Source organism: Neoarius graeffei, chromosome 16 (genome assembly GCF_027579695.1).
Source record: "Neoarius graeffei isolate fNeoGra1 chromosome 16, fNeoGra1.pri, whole genome shotgun sequence".
NCBI classification, from domain to species: domain Eukaryota; kingdom Metazoa; phylum Chordata; class Actinopteri; order Siluriformes; family Ariidae; genus Neoarius; species Neoarius graeffei.
Genome location: NC_083584.1, coordinates 39,334,297 through 39,350,588, shown reverse-complemented (window position 1 = coordinate 39,350,588; position 16,292 = coordinate 39,334,297). Strand labels below are relative to the sequence as shown.

The following is a 16,292-nucleotide window of genomic DNA, read 5'->3' as shown; positions in this document are numbered from 1 at the left end:
GGATCCCGACGGAGAAGATGGATAGCGGCCATTAACAGGAAAGATTGGCAGCCCTCGGCATACCAACGCTTGTGTAGTGACCACTTTGTTGGAGGCAAGACAAATAAAATTAGCCAGAAAAGGCATTACATTGCTGTTAACATTCTGTGGCGGTGAGTGTGTAACCAAATAGGTTAAAATAACCCATTGTAACCGCTTTGTTCTTCTGTAGTAGCTATTGTTGACTAGCTAATGTCAACAACATAGTAGCTGGTATGTTACTGTAGCAATGTTTACGTTCAGTCATTTGGATGACTGTTAAAACCTTTCAGTCTCAAGTTTTTCCTTTACTGTATTTACTAGTTTACTGTAATTATGATCCGGCAGCTATTTACACCGGATCCAGTGTAAATAGCTGCCGGAGCCAACGTCCGAGGTTCCGGAGCGCGCTCCGGCTTGCTCCCCCTCAAATTAAGCAAGCCGGAGTGCGCTGCTTAATTTGAGGGGGAGCAAGCTGGAGCGCGCTCCGGAACCTCGGCCGGAGCACTCCTGGAGCAAGCCGGAGCGCGCTCCGGAACCTCAGACGGAGCACTCCTGGAGCAAGCCGGAGCGTGCTCCAGAACCTCGGACGTTGGCGTGTATGTGTATGGCGATGGGTTTTTAACGACATAGGTATACAGATCATGTGGGCCGAAGTCAGGTAAAGACGAGGGCTTCGTGTACTTCCGTACGTCAGTGAACAATCCTGGTGGAAGCAGGTAAACGTCGTTCTCTAAGCCTGCTAACCTCAATTTTTGCAAATACCTCTCCCTCTGCTCGCCCTGTAAATGCCCTACGTCGCTGGATAGTGAAGGTGTTTTCTGCATCTCACTCCTTTTTCTTTTATGTTTTTCGTTTGTCGCCTTCCTCGCATTCAAACTGATTCGAGCCGAAGTCCACTACATGTCCAAAATGGTGGTCGCATTTACGAAGGTCACGTGACTGAAAAGGGTCTATACCATCATGCATTGTGGTCGTGCTGAAAGAAAAAAAAAGTATGTTGGGGTGAATGCACGGAGGAAGAAACACATTATTCAAGTACAATTAAAAATAGTAAGAGAACAGAAAATAATCTAAAATGGAATAAGACAGATAAAATACAAGAATAAAAGTTAGAGTGCAGAGCGAGGAATTAATCAAAAGCCTCAAATTTGATTTAATAAAAGGCAGCGGCAAAGAAGAAAGTATTCAGCTTTGATTTAAAAGAACTGAAAGAGACAGGAGACACAAAGTACTTTGTATTTATTAATGTGGGAAATACGCTCAGTATAATATGTATTTATCACAAAAATACATGTATGTATTTATTATTTGGAAAACCCACCAGCCAACTGATCTGGCACGTTTGAATTGCGCGACAGTAATGAGATAAATAACGGCGTGGCAGAGAAGTATCCGAAAGAGTTTTTTCATTTTACCAATGAGCTCACTATATAGTCCTCTATATAGTAATTCCTTATATAGTGAGTAGGGAGTAGTGAACGAGTGAGTGATTTCGGACACAGGGCAGTTTCATGAGGTCGTCACCTGGAATGCTTTTCAATTAACAGGTGCCTCGTCAAAAGTGCAATTTCTTGCCTTCTTAATGCATTTGAAATCAAATAGTAAATAATAAAAATACAGTAAACAGCCCTATTCCACAACTGTAGTAATCCATATTATGTCAAGAACCGCTCAACTAATGAAAGAGAAACAACATCCATCATTACTTTAAGACATGAAGTGACTTTTAATTCATAAAAATAAAGAAAAAAACATTGAATTAAATGGTGTGTCCAAACTTGTGATTGGTACTGTCTACCCAAAATGTAGACGTTTTATACAAACCCTAATTTTCACATGTCCCATAGCCCATAGAGCATGGCAAATATGATCACACAGTTACAAAATACTTTCTAAATGCCCTACGAAACTTCAATGGGGAAAGATCTGGGAATATAGTTGACACTTTTACACTGTTTTCATACATCCTCAGTTTGTGGTGTTACTGAGTGTAAAATTGTTCAAAGGTATATACTGGAATAAGGTCTCTAAAAATAGACTGGACTTATGATTGCTGCACTCAAGCCCAGACCTCATTGATTCACATGCTCTAGTCCTGTCCATCCCTGACTTTTGGTAGCTATTTAGCTATTTATAACTGTCAGTTCCAGTTTCTCTGTGAATAGTACCACTTACTATGTCAATGCTTAAAGATTGGCCTGTTCACTTTCGATAATACATTTGACATACCCAAAACTTTTTGTCTTTTAACTCAACATCACAAAATAACATTGTTACAGTATGTTAGATTACTTGTTTTCTGTCTAGATGGCCATCCCCATCCTTCCTTTGTCTTTTGTTCTTTGTTGTTTGCTCTGTTAGTCATTTTAAATGAATGTTAGTGTATTATACTTTGTATTGCAAATCCACAGCATTTCTATCCAGCACTATTCTTGATTATGCTCTTGAGATCAATCCATGCCATTCAAAATACCAAGTACTACATTTAAAATAGAATGAAAAGACACTGGAAAAAAAATCAGAGCATAAAATATACCATGAGAAAGGCTCCCACTTGCAAAAAGTAAGTCATATGTGGAAAGCTATACTGTATTATTTAAAAGAAGATCGATTGTGAAGATGATTTGTGACTACATGGTTGTTTCTTAGTGTTTCTGCGTGCTGTGTGTAGAAAGGAGATGTCACCAGCAAGTGCGGTATCTCAATGACTCGTATTGTGTGTGTACATCTCATTCAGACTTTCTCTATCTTTCTTTCCTTCCATTTGTACAACCCCGATTCCAAAAAAGTTGGGACAAAGTACAAATTGTAAATAAAAACGGAATGCAATAATTTACAAATCTCAAACTGATATTGTATTCACAATAGAACATAGACAATATATCAAATGTCGAAAGTGAGACATTTTGAAATTTCATGCCAAATATTGGCTCATTTGAAATTTCATGACAGCAACACATCTCAAAAAAGTTGGGACAGGGGCAATAAGAGGCTGGAAAAGTTAAAGGTACAAAAAATGAACAGCTGGAGGACCAAATTGCAACTCATTAGGTCAATTGGCAATAGGTCATTAACATGACTGGGTATAAAAAGAGCATCTTGGAGTGGCAGCGGCTCTCAGAAGTAAAGATGGGAAGAGGATCACCAATCCCCCTAATTCTGCGCCGACAAATAGTGGAGCAATATCAGAAAGGAGTTCGACAGTGTAAAATTGCAAAGAGTTTGAACATATCATCATCTGCAGTGAATAATATCATCAAAAGATTCAGAGAATCTGGAAGAATCTCTGTGCGTAAGGGTCAAGGCCGGAAAACCATACTGGGTGCCCGTGATCTTCGGGCCCTTAGACGGCACTGCATCACATACAGGCATGCTTCTGTATTGGAAATCACAAAATGGGCTCAGGAATATTTCCAGAGAACATTATCTGTGAACACAATTCACCGTGCCATCCGCCGTTGCCAGCTAAAACTCTATAGTTCAAAGAAGAAGCCGTATGTAAACATGATCCAGAAGCGCAGACATCTTCTCTGGGCCAAGGCTCATTTAAAATGGACTGTGGCAAAGTGGAAAACTGTTCTGTGGTCAGACGAATCAAAATTTGAAGTTCTTAATGGAAATCAGGGACGCCGTGTCATTCAGACTAAAGAGGAGAAGGACGACCCAAGTTGTTATCAGCGCTCAGTTCAGAAGCCTGCATCTCTGATGGTATGGGGTTGCATTAGTGCGTGTGGCATGGGCAGCTTACACATCTGGAAAGACACCATCAATGCTGAAAGGTATATCCAGGTTCTAGAGCAAGATATGCTCCCATCCAGACGACGTCTCTTTCAGGGAAGACCTTGCATTTTCCAACATGACAATGCCAAACCACATACTGCATCAATTACAGCATCATGGCTGCGTAGAAGAAGGGTCCGGGTACTGAACTGGCCAGCCTGCAGTCCAGATCTTTCACCCATAGAAAACATTTGGCGCATCATAAAACGGAAGATACGACAAAAAAGACCTAAGACAGTTGAGCAACTAGAATCCTACATTAGACAAGAATGGGTTAACATTCCTATCCCTAAACTTGAGCAACTTGCCTCCTCAGTCCCCAGACGTTTACAGACTGTTGTAAAGAGAAAAGGGGATGTCTCACAGTGGTAAACATGGCCTTGTCCCAACTTTTTTGAGATGTGTTGTTGTCATGAAATTTAAAATCACCTAATTTTTCTCTTTAAATGATACATTTTCTCAGTTTAAACATTTGATATGTCATCTATGTTCTATTCTGAATAAAATATGAAATTTTGAAACTTCCACATCATTGCATTCCGTTTTTATTTACAATTTGTACTTTGTCCCAACTTTTTTGGAATCGGGGTTGTACAAGTAAGAATGTGAGACAGCGTGCACTATGTATTCATTCGCTTAGAAGCTGGTCAAGTCCCCATGGATGTACATCAGACCATATCCATCACTAGTTCAGAATATTAATATAGTAATTTAGGATTTATTACACATTCATAGACTCAGTTTGTCAGCCATAAATGTTTGTTCATTGTGTTTTTGAAATTATAATTGAGATGGAGCCTCTACCATATAATGCCTTTTTAATTAATTTGCTGTATAAGACTCAGGCTGTGACACTGTCTCAAATTACTGCAGGCTTTATCCCAGATCCATCAAACAAACCTGTGTCTCACCTTCAACCACTACTTTCCTCACAGCCCAGCAACTGTAGGTCTCAGTAATAAGGCTTGATCCCACACAGGCTGCTCGTTGTATCAGGAAACCAACCTTATTCTCAATTCTGTTGTTTTATCGTACTGGATTAGTCAGACAGCATGGCTGCTTGTTCTGCAGAATGTGAATGAAATACAGGTGTGTGTGTGTGTGTGTGTGTGTGTGTGTGTGTAGGTGGGATGGCATCATGCTGTCTAAGGGGGCATGAGTCATCTTGGGCATGAGCTACAAAGCATGACCTTCCTGCTTTGTGTAAAGACTGTCCTGCCTCCACACATCCTGTGCAGCATGTTTTGCTCCTGTCTTTTTTGTTTTAGTTTTTAGGAAGCTCTAAGATGCAATGCTCAGGGACTGATAACTGATAGACAGCTTAGTATGCTGCTCTGTATAGGTAGATGAAAACACTGTGCTTTAAAGTAATTTCCATCGAAATTAACAGGTGTTTATTCATTAACATGCAGGACTACAAATATAGCGAGACATATTACTAGTGTTATACAGTATGTTTTTAATTAGAATAAACCAAGCATTCTTGTTTTTTTTTCCAAATCTGGTACTAAAAAAGAATTATTACATTTTCCTTCATAGAAATATCGTTTTCTTCTCAGCCCATGCATGCTGAGATTTTTAAAAAATGCCATGTTTGTTGTGAACAGGGCCGTCTTTGCTTTACATTGCATATTGTGATCTCATCCATCCCGCTCTCTTGCACTCTGTTTCTCTAGCCGTGACGTGTGCCGCCCCACCCCTCATCTCTAACGGACTGTTGGAAGGCAGTGACTTTGAGTGGGGCACAAGTGTGAGCTACAGCTGCTCTCCAGGTTATGAACTTTCCTTCCCCGCCATCCTCACCTGCGTGGGTAATGGCACCTGGAGTGGAGAGGTGCCCCAGTGCCTGCGTGAGTACTGACACGTGAGAGACACAGTACAGCCCTGTTACAGTGGCATTACAGCAACAGTACAGCCACTGTTACAATTACATTCGGGTTATGTTACAGCTCTGTCACAGTGGCATTCCAGCAACAATACAGCTACTGTTACAGTTACATTAGGGCTGTGTTACAGCTCTGTTACAATCACATTAGGGTTATGTTACGATTGTGTTTCAGTGGCATTACAGCAACAATACAGCCACTGTTACAGTTACATTAGAGTAGTGTTACAGCTCTGTCACAGTGACAATACAGCAACAATACAGCTACTGTTACAATCACATTAGGGTTATGTTACGATTGTGTTACAGTGGCATTCCAGCAACAACACAGCCACTGTTATAATTACATTAGGTCAGTGTTACAGCTCTGTTACAGTGACATTACAGCAACAATACAATCACATTAGGGTTATGTTACAACTGTGTTACAGTGGCATTCCAACAACAACACAGCCACTGTTACAATTACAATAGGACAGTGTTACAGCTCTGTTACAGTGACAATACAGCAACAATACAGCCACTGTTGCAATCACATTAGGGCAGTGTTACAGTGGCATTACAGCAACAATACAGCCACTGTTACAATTACATTAGGGTTATGTTACAGTTCTGTTACAGTGTCATTTCATCAATAACACAGCCACTGTTACAACAGTATTAGGGTTACGGTACACCCCGTTACAGTGTCATTACATCAACAACACTGCCACTGTTACAATCACATTAGGGTTATATTACAGTGACATTACAGCAACAATACAGCCACTGTTACAATCACTTTAGGGTTACATTACACACCGTTACAGTGGCATTACGGTGACAGTGCAGACTTCATTACATTTTCATTAGGGTTATATTACAACTCTGTTTGAGTGTCATTACAGCAACAACACGGCTACTGTTACAATCACATTAGGGTTATATTATAGCCACTTTACTGCCACAGTCCAGCTTGTTATTGCTCCACCACTGTCCCCAACATAACTGAAAGTCACAGCAGATCTTGGTCAAGAGGCATCTAAGAGAAGGCCTTCAGAGTCAAGCTTGCTGTATGACTCCTGTTAGTTTTGTAGATGGCAGAATGTGGTAGCAAATAAGACAAGAGCTGACTGTGAAGGGTTATGAATGTCCCTGCAAGCCTTAGGGATGATAAGTGCCAGCTTCAGATGGAAAAAAAATTGAAAGAGACATGTTTGTGGATGAGAAGACAGTAAAATGGGAAGATTTTTGGACACATGCTCCATGACACTACTGCAGATTTGGTTGCTACATTTAAAGTGTTGCAGGAGCAGGAAAGACTGGTTTGCAATATTTTGGGGAGGATATTTCCCCAAATTTAGTTATAGCCAATTTCCACCCACCACTTACTTCCACCTTATCACATGACAGCTACCAGCCTGGGAGGGCAAAGACTTAACATGTTAAGCTCATGCAACATCAAGGGGTGATGTAACACCCTCCAACATTATCTGCCCACTTCCACATGCATGAGCTCTCAGACACACATGATTGTCTAGAGTCACTGTGGTTGATAGGGTAGAGAGAGCATGTCACCCCTCCCACCTTGAAAGCACCGTCAATTTTGTCCCAGGCCATGGATGGCTATGGCATCATCAGGATTTGAACTCATAATCACTGGACAATAGGGCGACTGCTGTTCTGTTGCTCCACTGGGCAGCCGTTGGTTAAATGTTTTGTGGAAGCAGGTGGGATTGGTCAGAAATTCTTTTGATATTAAAGTTTTAATAGTTTTAGGTCAATAGGTTTTCTGTTGTTTTTTCAGTACAGGGCAACATGTCAATTCTTGTTATTCGGATGTAGTGGATGGAGATTGGGTTGAAAAGCACAGGAGTATTCCATTAATTCCATTATTTGATGTCTAAGACATATTGATGAGACATTTCAGCATTGAGCAGACATTTAAAGCAAAGTGGTCAGACGTCTCATGCTGTTCTAAGTCTGGTATATCAGCACAGAGAGGGAAGGGGTCAGTGCAAGAAAACTGGGCTATTGAGCCAACATAATTAAGGCCATCCTATATCTTTCTTTGTGGTGCTCAAGCCTGCCATTGTTCAAATGTCTGGAGTTGGGTACAGAAGTTTGCCTCTGGAGTCACTCTATGCACTGATTTTCTGTCTTCTGACTGTTTCCTCTTATTTTATATCTTGACGGAACATCTATAATTTATTAAGATAAGTCGAGTATGGGGCGGCACGGTGGTGTAGTGGTTAGCGCTGTCGCCTCACAGCAAGAAGGTCCTGGGTTCGAGCCCCGGGGCCGGCGAGGGCCTTTCTGTGTGGAGTTTGCATGTTCTCCCCGTGTCCGCGTGGGTTTCCTCCGGGTGCTCCGGTTTCCCCCACAGTCCAAAGACATGCAGGTTAGGCTAACTGGTGACTCTAAATTGACCGTAGGTGTGAATGTGAGTGTGAATGGTTGTCTGTGTCTATGTGTCAGCCCTGTGATGACCTGGCGACTTGTCCAGGGTGTACCCCGCCTTTCGCCCGTAGTCAGCTGGGATAGGCTCCAGCTTGCCTGCGACCCTGTAGAAGGATAAAGCGGCTAGAGATAATGAGAGAGAGAGAGAAGTCGAGTATGTAGTGCTGGATCCTAGCACTCCAAAGTGCACATTCATTATAAATCAACCTGCTGGTGACTTAACCTCCACACTTATTGTTTTTTTTTTTATCCTCCAGAGACGTGTTGCTTGCTGGACAATAACATGCTCACAGGGAATGTTTGCCCTGAGATACTTCGGGCCCCTGACGCTTTCTTCCGCCATACTTCCATCCCAAAGTAATATGTGGACATGTATGAAAAACGTTCATCTAGTTCGGATATGGAATTAGAAAAGATAGAAGCAGAATGTCACCTGTTATCTTCTGGGCAAAAAAGCAGTGTTATAATGAGAGGCTGTTTCATTATTTCTGTCTTTTTTTTAATACTGTTGATCGCATCCCCTTTAATGGCCAAATCCAACAGAAGACATATCCAATATGGTTCCCAAGTACCAAGTACTAGCTTGGCTCTTATGTGTACCAATGCTTTAGTGAATTTTTCTTTGTAGTTTGAACTTTCCCTGTCTTAAGCGCCAATATGTTTCAAACTTCTCATTACAGCCAAGTTCTGTGGAGATCCAGGAATTCCAGCCCATGGCTTTAGAGAAGGCCGTAGCTTCATCTACCAGTCAGAGGTGTCTTTCAGCTGCAGTGCCCCCTATATTCCAGTGGGCAGTACAACACGCATCTGCCAGGCTGATGGTACCTGGAGTGGTTTCCAACCTCGTTGCATAGGTACTTTCTCACACACACACACACACACACACACACACACACACACACACACATACACACAGATTGTTAGAGATAATGAACAGTCTTTGAGAATGTTGGAATCAAACTGGTAGAATGCACCGTCAGTTTACTTGATGTTACACTTGCTATATTAGCATTGTTTAATTATTTATTCAGCAAAACCGCAGTCGTTCATCAGTGTCCATTGAAAGTGATACAGGTCCATGTTAAATGTGCTTTTGGATACCTGCATGCCTTATTAGAAAGAAAAACAGACATCATGTTCAGATATGTGTCATATCCAAAGCAAGTAAAATGAGCCTGAGCTCATGAAAAATATCAGTGAGCAAGTTTGCTGTGGTTGGATTTTGTTCAGTTTAACGTTTGTATTACACTTGATGCGTGGAATACTAATAATATATCAAGGCGTTATATCTCTTTACTATCCTGTGAAATTATTGCTTGTTCAAATCTATAATGTGAACATTACATTAATGCATATGAGATCATCAAACAGTAAATAATATACAGTAAATAGCCCTATTCCACAACTGTAGTAATCCATATTATGTCAAGAACTGCTCAACTAAGTAAAGAGAAACAACATCCATCATTACTTTAAGACATAAAGTGTATTTTAAGTAAGAAAAATAAAGAAAAACCACTGAATTAGAAGGTGTGTCCAAACTTTTGACTGGTCCTGTAGGTCTCAATTCATCTCTACCTAAAGAGACTGATGCAGCAGAGCTTTAAGGTCTTTAGTCTGTCCAACTCTCTCATCTCCTCATCTCTACACTCTACTCAAACTGAAACGGTTCCAAAGCTTCAGCTTTCATACTAATACTACCATGTGCCTGTCATCTCGTAGGCCATCTACCCGAGCCAAGTCTCTGCTATAATTCAGTTACAAGTTTGTTGTCTCGACTAACTCTGTGCTGGATTTCTCACTAATATGGCAATGAACGTCACTGGAAAATGGTTAGTGAGTAAAGAAGTTCTTGCTGTTTTGTTTTTAGATGCTAACGGTGAAATTTTTGAAATCATTGGGTTGTTTTGTTTCTTCTATTAAAAACCATTATAACTATGTAGTAAGACCCTGATGTGGGTGGAGCACAGAAGCACGGCAGGCGAGAGATGATGTTTCCACAAACACTTTATTTTTACTTTTCAGCTTTCTTTCGCTCACTTTCTCTTCCTTTCACTCATTCACTCACTCACTCACTCACTCACACATGCGTTGTGGTTGGGGAGAGAGACCCTTTTCTCTGCTCTCTTTCTCCTTTTATGCTCCCTCCCTGTAACAACCAAACACTCACACACACACACACACACACACACACACACACACACACACACACACACACACACACACTAATTAACAGCAGGTGGAGTGACTTAGCCACTTACCTTCCCCGACCCCGCCCTCCATTCACAGATTGCTGCTTGGCCACGCCCCCGCTGCCACAAACTACCAACAGAATAGCACCAGAATTGCTAAATGCATCACAAGTATTACAGTATAAATATAGTATTTCTTTTGTTTCAGGGTGGTTTTCCTTTAACGCTAATCATCACCGTCAGTTTTCGGATTGTAACCATAAGAGCATCACCATTTCATGTGTCTGAATAACGGTGGTGAACTCTGCCCACCCCACTGACCGGCTGGGTTACTGCAATTCCACCATCCGAACTGAGATTGTGTACTTGTTTCAGAAAAGAAATAACACTATTACAGAAAATTGTAAATTGTATATGGCTCCGAATATAACACTCTTGATTATTTACCACAAAATGTATGTCCCTATCACCATTATCCAGGCAGGCAGAGAGTGCTGCATCAGCCTCATGGTTTACACCCCGACTGTCTGTCTGTGTTGTTTGTGTTGATAGTGGAGCGCCACTCAACGAACTCCATCAGAACAGGAAGCCAGTGCTGTGCTCTACTGATGCTCTCTCAAACCTGTCCAAGTAATTTTAGGCAGCCAGCTGTACAGAAGCTGTGAATCTCCCTCAGTGGGGATGAAGGGCAGCCATATGTGTGTGTGTGTGTGTGTGTGTGTGTGTGTGTGTGTGTGTGTGTGAGAGAGAGAAGCTGAATATTTTTGATACATCAGCACACACAGAGCTTGGAAAGCACAAACAATTTTTGTGATTTCAATACAGTTCTCTGAATAGCTGTACCATTTTTAGCTTTGAGCTTTGATCATATAGTGCATGCCGCAGCTCAGGTTCAGCTGGATACTGCTTTAACAGCTATGACACTGAATTATGCTATACTTGACTTGGTAAACCAAAACATTGCTTAGAATATAAAATCAATTGCCTCGCCTCTGTTGCAGTTTGGGATTTTACTCAGTGGACCAAATTGTAGCAATTACTGACACTTAAAACATTTGCACAGATCTCTGCTTATTGCTTTTCATTTCAACCTTTTTCACTTAAGTATGCTAATTAGGGGGAAAGTAGATGTGGCAGCTAATTCAAGCCTTCTTAAGTAATTCAGACTTTAGCATGGAGAGTTTCTTCCCAGATATAACTTGTCAGTATTCTGCAACTGCGCCTCATGTTTTTTGCATAAATATCATCATGACACTAGGAAGGTCTTTTTGGTTGGTTGGTTGGTTGGTTGGTTGGTTGGTTGGTTGGTTGGTTGGTTTTTTTAAAGGAGAACTGAAGGCAAATTTTTTTATCATCACAATTCTATTTATCTCATTTTATTAAATATAGGAATGCATTTTTGATAGCTATTTTGTCACTGCTATAGCAAGTTATGAGTGTTTGAAATATGCTATGTAATATATCAGTCCATATGTCAAAGCAATGGACGTAAACGAGATTCGCTGAGACCTGTGCGAGACATCGTAGGACGGAAGTAAAACGTACAGCGGGAATCAAAGTGACCAACATCTGCCAACGTTGTCAAAAGACGCACGCGCCCTCTTTCGAATGCTGAATGTTTCGAGAGCTAGAAGTTTTGTTTGTTTTGATAGCGATCAGGAAAGTTTGAAAAAACATAGGCAGTAATCGCCATTTAAACTCGTTTTTGTGCAATATTTCGTTTGGAAAACAGTTTTCAAAATGGCGGCACTGACACCTGGCTGACACTTCACGTTTCAAAGTCTCGCACAAGTCTCATGAAGATCGCGCCGATAAGCGACACCTGCCGTGGACCAAACGAACTAAATTCAACATGGCTGAAAACCGAATAGGCCGATAAGTATAATATTTAATTGCAATTAGTTGCCAATACGAGTCACGATATAAGGTTACTAAAACCGAAAATGTAAGTGAAGAACATGTTAATTAAGAAATAAAGCAAGTTTAAAAATGACTTCAGTTTCCCTTTGTTTGTTTGCTTGCTTGCTTGCTTGCTTGCTTGTTTGTTTGTTTGTTTGTTTGTTTGTTTGTTTTCACCAAGCTTAAGAACAAGTGACCCTTACCACAAAAAAAAAAAATCAATGATATCCCCTCAGCAGGCCAGGACCAGCGCTGCCCCAAACAGCCTCCATGCTTTATTGATCAGGACTGAGTTTCCCAAAAACATCATAAAGTTAAGATTGTCTTCACCGAGAGCAAGAGCATTCACTGTGCTGCTCACTCTACCATTTAACAATGATTTTTTGTGCTGCGATGCCTTTTGAGAAACTCGGGTCCAGGTTATTGTTGAGACGACCAAAGTTATTTATTTTAGTGGCTTTAGACAAAGAGCTGATGAGAAGAAATGAGCTTAGTTATCAAATGTAGGGCTATAGCTGGGAGAAGTAAGCATGCCCCAGGGCTACAGGAGCTCACAGACTCGCCCCTCTACAATCACCAGGGTAGCACATGGCAATAAGTACATAACGACACTACCAGTCAAAACTTTGTACACCCCTACTCATTCATAGGTTTTTCTGTATTTTGACGATTTTGTACACTGTAGAACACCAAAGACATCAAAACTATGAAATAACACATGGAATATGTATGGGATTATGCGGTAAACAAAACAAAAAAAAGTGTTAAAAAACAAAATGTGTTGATCTGCAGGCAAATATATTTATTCATTATAATCTAATGCTTAGATTTAAGAATTTTGTCAGTTTGTTATTAGCAGATTCCTTTTTGGCATGAGATATTGCTAAAGAGAGAAGTTATGGAAAGATATCTTATGACCTGCATCACTTCTTACTGATCAGCAACGATTAAATTAAACATAATCATCAAATTATAAACAAATTGGCCATAATGTCTTTTGAAATTAGCATTCAAAATTCTGCCATACTCAGTTCTGCCAATTCAGCAAAGTTATAGGCTAGGCCTTTATAGTACCAGTCAAAAGTTTGTACACCCCTACTCATTCATAGGTTTTTCTGCATTTTGACTATTTTCTACATTGTAGAACAATATTGAAGACATCAAAACTATGAAATAACATATGGAATTATGTAGGAAACAAAAATGTGTTTAAAAAAACAAAACAAAAAATGTTTCATATTTTAGATTCTTCAAAGTAGCCAGCGTTTCCCTTGATGACGCTTTGCACACTATTGGCATTATCTTACCCAGCTTCATGAGGCCGTCACCTGAAATGCTTTTCAATTAACAGGTGCCTCATCAAAAGTTAATTAGTGCAATTTCTTGCCTTCTTCTTAATGTGTTTGAGATCAAATAGTAAATAATAAAAATAAAGTAAATAGCCCTATTCCACAACTGTAGTAATCCATATTATGTCAAGAAGTGCTCAACTAAGTAAAGAGAAACGACATCCATCATTACTTTAAGACGTGAAGTGTCTTTTAATTCATAAAAATAAAGAAAAAACATTGAATTTGAAGGTGTGGCCAAACTTTTGACTGTTTCTGTAAACAGCCAAAGCAGTATTTAGCCAAATTTATTTTTAATATTTAGCCAAAATTACAACCCCGATTCCAAAAAAGTTGGGACAAAGTACAAATTGTAAATAAAAACGGAATGCAATGATGTGGAAGTTTCAAAATTCCATATTTTATTCAGAATAGAACATAGATGACATATCAAATGTTTAAACTGAGAAAATGTATCATTTAAAGAGAAAAATTAGGTGATTTTAAATTTCATGACAACAACACATCTCAAAAAAGTTGGGACAAGGCCATGTTTACCACTGTGAGACATCCCCTTTTCTCTTTACAACAGTCTGTAAACGTCTGGGGACTGAGGAGACAAGTTGCTCAAGTTTAGGGATAGGAATGTTAACCCATTCTTGTCTAATGTAGGATTCTAGTTGCTCAACTGTCTTAGGTCTTTTTTGTCGTAGCTTCCGTTTTATGATGCGCCAAATGTTTTCTATGGGTGAAAGATCTGGACTGCAGGCTGGCCACTTCAGTACCCGGACCCTTCTTCTACGCAGCCATGATGCTGTAATTGATGCAGTATGTGGTTTGGCATTGTCATGTTGGAAAATGCAAGGTCTTCCCTGAAAGAGACGTCGTCTGGATGGGAGCATATGTTGCTCTAGAACCTGGATATACCTTTCAGCATTGATGGTGTCTTTCCAGATGTGTAAGCTGCCCATGCCACATGCACTAATGCAACCCCATACCATCAGAGATGCAGGCTTCTGAACTGAGCGCTGATAACAACTTGGGTCGTCCTTCTCCTCTTTAGTCCGAATGACACGGTGTCCCTGATTTCCATAAAGAACTTCAAATTTTGATTCGTCTGACCACAGAACAGTTTTCCACTTTGCCACAGTCCATTTTAAATGAGCCTTGGCCCAGAGAAGACGTCTGCGCTTCTGGATCATGTTTAGATATGGCTTCTTCTTTGAACTATAGAGTTTTAGCTGGCAACGGCGGATGGCACGGTGAATTGTGTTCACAGATAATGTTCTCTGGAAATATTCCTGAGCCCATTTTGTGATTTCCAATACAGAAGCATGCCTGTATGTGATGCAGTGCTGTCTAAGGGCCCGAAGATCACGGGCACCCAGTATGGTTTTCCGACCTTGACCCTTACGCACAGAGATTCTTCCAGATTCTCTGAATCTTTTGATGATATTATGCACTGTAGATGATGATATGTTCAAACTCTGCAATTTTACACTGTCGAACTCCTTTCTGATATTGCTCCACTATTTGTCGGTGCAGAATTAGGGGGATTGGTTCACTCTTCCCATCTTTACTTCTGAGAGCCGCTGCCACTCCAAGATGCTCTTTTTATACCCAGTCATGTTAATGACCTATTGCCAATTGACCTAATGAGTTGCAATTTGGTCCTCCAGCTGTTCCTTTTTTGTACCTTTAACTTTTCCAGCCTCTTATTGCCCCTGTCCCAACTTTTTTGAGATGTGTTGCTGTCATGAAATTTCAAATGAGCCAATATTTGGCATGAAATTTTAAAATGTCTCACTTTCGACATTTGATATGTTGTCTATGTTCTATTGTGAATACAAGATCAGTTTTTGAGATTTGTAAATTATTGCATTCCGTTTTTACTTACAATTTGTACTTTGTCCCAACTTTTCTGGAATTGGGGTTGTATTTCTAAAATTATTTAGCCAAATGTTTTTTTTTTTTTTTACAAGGAGCCAGACATCCATTTGGCTGATTATTAGCTAGGACACACACACACACACACACACACACTTTTTTTTTTTTTTTAATTGGGTTCACTTTTAAGATGCCAAGTTAAATATTTTATACATGATGAATACAGGGGCGGCACGGTGGTGTAGTGGTTAGCGCTGTCGCCTCACAGCAAGAAGGTCCTGGGTTCGAGCCCCGGGGCCGGCGAGGGCCTTTCTGTGTGGAGTTTGCATGTTCTCCCCGTGTCCGCGTGGGTTTCCTCCGGGTGCTCCGGTTTCCCCCACAGTCCAAAGACATGCAGGTTAGGTTAACTGGTGGCTCTAAATTGACCGTAGGTGTGAATGTGAGTGTGAATGGTTGTCTGTGTCTATGTGTCAGCCCTGTGATGACCTGGCGACTTGTCCAGGGTGTACCCCGCCTTTCGCCCGTAGTCAGCTGGGATAGGCTCCAGCTCGACTGCGACCCTGTAGAAGCATAAAGCGGCTAGAGAGATAATGAGATGATGAATACATGCTAATTATGTTATTTCAAAAGTAATATAATAAGAAGTATTAAGCAAGTATTTATGATTTAATGTTCTGACTAAAAGTTCAAATTGTGAATAAACTGAATGTGTTGCATAACATTTGTTTTGTAAAAAGCAGCCTACTATATACAGTATATATAACATATATGTGTATGGGTTAGTGTCTTATTGCGCATTAGGATTCAGCCAGTGTCTTTACATGTACGTGTAAAGGCTTAGAGCATTTTCATCAGTCATAT

General features: G+C 40.4%; 1 protein-coding gene across 1 annotated transcript in view; it reads left to right on the top strand.

The window, feature by feature from the left end:
• csmd3b (CUB and Sushi multiple domains 3b) overlaps positions 1-16,292 on the top strand; it is an 898,971-nt gene that overhangs the window by 848,140 nt on the left and 34,539 nt on the right. The window contains 2 exon segments of the mRNA XM_060942250.1: positions 5,478-5,651; positions 8,806-8,979. Of these exon segments, the coding sequence (XP_060798233.1) occupies positions 5,478-5,651; positions 8,806-8,979 (348 nt within the window).